This window comes from Ailuropoda melanoleuca, unplaced genomic scaffold (assembly GCF_002007445.2).
Source record: "Ailuropoda melanoleuca isolate Jingjing unplaced genomic scaffold, ASM200744v2 unplaced-scaffold8222, whole genome shotgun sequence".
Lineage (NCBI taxonomy): Eukaryota > Metazoa > Chordata > Mammalia > Carnivora > Ursidae > Ailuropoda > Ailuropoda melanoleuca.
Genome location: NW_023253573.1, coordinates 1 through 4,593, shown reverse-complemented (window position 1 = coordinate 4,593; position 4,593 = coordinate 1). Strand labels below are relative to the sequence as shown.

The 4,593-nt window shown below is 43.4% G+C and overlaps 1 gene segment (V, D, J or C); it reads right to left on the bottom strand.

Annotated features, from left to right (window-relative positions):
* Window positions 1-2,589: 2,589 nt before the first annotated feature.
* On the bottom strand, window positions 2,590-3,941 carry LOC117800810. The segment is given in 2 exon segments: window positions 2,590-2,996; window positions 3,399-3,941. Coding segments are annotated over 2 exon segments (708 nt in total).
* Window positions 3,942-4,593: the final 652 nt, after the last annotated feature.

The following is a 4,593-nucleotide window of genomic DNA, read 5'->3' as shown; positions in this document are numbered from 1 at the left end:
TAAATTCACTCAATGCACTGAAATAAATGAAGTTGACAGGGAGGAAATGTTGAGTCTGGTCTAGAGAGACCTATTAGCCCAACGTGAGACAATAGAAAAGGTAAAAAAAAATCACATCTCAGTCTGTTAATGTGAAAACATGACATTTTGGGAAGCCAATTGTTATAATATGGTGCATGGTCTGACATGCCAATCTCGCTCCATATGCACATCTGGATAGATAGATGGATTAATCCAAGGTTTCTCAGAGAAATAATTCCCTTGAGATGATGGGAAATAAAGAAAAAGAATGGAATATATATATATCAAAATAGTGCTTAGAAGTACTCTGCCCATAACTGACTTCTTGTCATCAAGTAGAACCAGGTCCTCTAAGGCCACCCCCAGTTCTTGTTAGCTCCGTGAGAGATCCTGAGGCTGTCACCTGCCCTGTAGGCTGGGGAACCACAGCCATGAGTCTGCAATTCAAAGAGAGTTTGCCCTTGTGTGAAGAGGAATGACTGCATCCGTTATTTTTATACTTCAGAAAACCTGGACCTGTCACTGGAAAGTCCTGGGTTTTCATTTAAACACGGTCCCTATGGAATAGGGAGCTGGGTCAGAGCTGCTCTGGGGTGTCTGTCTACCACACCCGCCTTTATTAAATAGGAAAATAACCTGACTTTACTTCTCATGTCCTTCTGATGCAGGTCATGTTCAACTGAACAGCTCCTGAAAAATCATACTCATGCAAATTTCTCTTCTCCTGCAAGACAAATTCAGGAGCAAAGAAAAAGATAGATTTTGCCATCTGATTATATGTTGGGTATTTACCTCAAAGTGAGATTTAATTGGCCAAGAACACGAGTTAACAATGACAGTAATAGGTAAGATTCTTCAAGACTGTTTGGCCTGAATGATTTCTGGGAAATCCTCAAGAATACCATTTTCAAACAATGCTGAGAACATAATTGAGCAAGAATTTTGTTGACCTTTCGACTCTGAACTCTGGGGCAAGAATTCTGGTCGCTGAGTGAGGCTGTGTACAGGGTGGGTGTGGAACACATATGTCCTACATTTCACTAGTGACAGTGAGATGCTTTACCCCTTCATTCTGCTCCATTGCTTTAGGTGTTTGGTTTTCTTGGCCTGGTCCTTTCTTAGGATTCTGAGGAGAGTGACTCTAGGTCTCCCTTCTGGCCTCTGATGTCACCTATACAAATAAGTGTTTCTGTGATCAGGTAGCTGTCGGCGTCCTGACAGTTCCAGCCCTCCCAATTAAATACACCAATGAAAAATGCTAGAGAATTAAGCAGTGAAGGAAGGAAGGAAGGAAGGAAGGAAGGAAGGAAGGAAGGAAGGAAAGACTCTTTATAAATTGTAAAGTTAGTTTTGTAGACTATTTTCAAATGTACTAAATATTGTTTCTATACAGTATTATTGGTTGAATTGTGTCCCACCAAAATTATGTGACCTTTTAGTTCCCAGTACTTCGGAATGTGACATTATTTTTAAAAGAGTCTTTGGAGATACATAGAGTTAATTTTAATGTGGTCATATCATGGTGGGCCCTTCATAAATATGATTGGCCCTTCATCAATATGATATCAGAGAGGGAAAAAGGACACAAATTCCTAATTCTAAGGAAGAATTTCTGTCTCTTGTAAATAAACAAAGTGTGCTGGGGCCTGGAGAACAAAACTGACCAGCAAGCTCCCTGAGTCACTTCACAGCACCTAGAAATAAGACTTTGTATGGGTGAAAGAACGAGGAACATGAGGTCCAGCTTGACCATCATCCACTGAATGAAGAAGGACTTAGGCAGGTGGGTCTCATTGTACTTTGTCTCTGTTGTCAGATGCTGTTGGTTTGAAGTCCACAAAGCAGGAAGCCAGTGTGTGACTGTGTGACTGGGGGAGACTGTCTCCTTGGGGTCTGAGTCTGTCATCCTGCAGTTCCTTTATGGGGGATGGAGACTGTGTCACTGTTCCCCATTTTGTGCACTGTGTTCTCTAGACTGTGTCAACCCAAACAGCTGGGCCCACACTGCTTTGGACAAGATTAGAGACATGGAGGCCTGGTCACCTCCTGGACCCAAAGGGAGGTTCTTCTCTCTGATTATAGTAGAGTTTGTTTGTTCTTGAGTGAGATCAGCCTGCCCAGCACGGAGCTCCCCAGCTGCAGGTGGGCTGGAGCGGATCCCTGAGCCCTGAGTCGCCTGTGACTGGAGCTGGTGGCCTTGCACAAATAACAGCAAATTGTCAGCCACAAAAGGTAAAATACACAGACAAGCTTTCTGGTGGCAGGGAGCTCACGGAAGGCTCTGTGCTTGTGTTTACCCTCTGAGTGTATATGTTCTTTCAAAACACTGAGAGAAACAGGTATGTTGACATGCCCGACTTTTCTGGATCCTCAAGACCTTATGATCCCTCTGCCTTACAGCAGTCTAGTTTTTTGGAATAAATATAAATAAATCTTTAGAAATACACCAGTGATTCGTAAGGATAAGTGGGGAAACAGTGTGCCGGAGATGAAGGCTTTTTGTCTATAAATGTTAAACTGTCTGCTGATCCCAGCTCACCCACAGACTGACTGAACAGAGGAAGACGGTCACCTAAGCCTGCTTCTTCCCCAGACTGTCAACTCCCGTGGGCAGAGGCACCCCCAGAGGAAGGAGGTCTGTGTACAGGGCTGTACCACTGTGGGACGGTTTTGTAGAGTTTGCTGACAGTAATAAACTCCAGCATCATCAGCCTCCACCCTGCTGATTTTGAGGGTGAAATCTTTCCCTGACCCGCTGCCACTGAACCTGTCTGGGACCCCAGAAGCCCGGTTAGGAAGCATATAGATCAGGCGCTTTGGAGCCAGGCCTGGTTTCTGCAGGTACCAGTTCAAGTAGGTGTTTCCATTACTGTGCAGGAGGCTCTGACTGGCCTTGCAGGAGACGGAGGCTGGCTCTCCAGGGGTGATGGGCAGGGACAGCGGGGTCTGTGTCATCTCGATTTCCCCACTGGATCCTAAAGTAAGGAGAGGGAAATGCAAGGTTATATACAAACTTTATGAGCCATTTTCAGAATTTTTTCCTTTGTTATTTATTTCAGGGTAAATCATTTTTAAATGTTGATTTCTACCCTAAAATTCCAGTTTCAAAAAGAACCCAGGATTTGCAACATACAAAGGGGTGTCTAGAAGTCACCTACAGCATCCCTCTCCTTTTGTGCCACATGCTTCATCAGAGCCCAGAGCCTTCCTTGTTCTTTCTGGAATTTTCCTCAATCTCATGGATCTAAACATGCCCCATCCTAGAGAGCAAGATGTATGCATCTAACATGTAGACGGATAGACATCATAAGCAGCTGGGTCCCCAGAGCTCACTGTCCCCACCACCTATTCCTTTCTCATCTCCCATCTGTCCTCACCAGGGATCCAGAACATCAGCAACCCCAGGAACCAAGCAGGGAAAGTCATTTTGGGAGGTGAACTGATGAGTCCTGGCAAGTCAAAGCAAAATGAGAGCGGACCTTTTATCTCAGACTTGCAAGGGAACGGCCTTCCCAGAGAAAAACATGCAAGTCCCCTGTGTGGAGAGAACCAGTGGAAGGGGTTGGGGAGGCTCTCCTGTGAGCAAAGTAAGATCAAATGTCTCTGCATTTGAAGGAAACCAGTAGACTTAAGATCTATGGTGCCTAAAGGTAGAGGCACACGGTTACATGTGCCCATCTATTTTTTCTACCAGTTTTCTGGGTTTTCAGAACTTTCTTAGTCATATTTACATTTTAGTGCGGTTGAGCTGCTACAAATATTTGGTGATTTGGGATTTTTTCTTATGTTTGTCTAAAAGGCTCTGGGTTTTGTCCTTTTTCCTTTCAATTGAGATAAAATACATACAGAATAAAGCGCAAACATTTTCAAGGCACAAGTGGACAGTGACAAGTGGTCACTATTGCAATGAAAATACTGAGTATTTCAAATTCTCCAGAAGCCTCCCATGTGTACCTTTCAGTCCCTAACTACTCCCAACTGCGCTCCCTGTCCTTCTGACTTCCTTCATAGTCTTTTGGGTTTTCCTGCCCTTGAATTTTCATATAAATTGAAGAAATTCTGTTTCTAGCTTACTGCTAGTCTCTTTACTTCTGAAGACTGCCTTTACTTATTTTTTTCAGATGTTGGTTCTGTTTCAAGCTGCTGTGTCATAAAGGATTTTGTGAAAGGAATGAACTTCACCCTACATGACAAGGGATCCTGAGATGGCCATTTGCCACACAATGGACTGGATGATATGCTGTATTTCTGTTCCAGTAAACAGTGAGGAGCCATTAGAGATGGAAATGCAATGGAATGGATAGTGGCAAGAAAAACCTTGATGAACTCCTGGAGGAGTATAGCTACATGTGAGAGCTAAAGTAACGAAGCCTCTAGAATAAAGCCCAAGAGGAAAACTTCAGGCTCTAAAGGTAAGACACATATTTATTTATTTATTTATTTTTCTCCTTTTTTTTTTATTATATTGTGTTAGTCACCATACAGTACATCCCCAGTTTCTGACGTAAAGTTCGATGCTTCATTAGTTGCATATAACACCCAGTGCACCATGCAATACGTGCCCTCCTTACT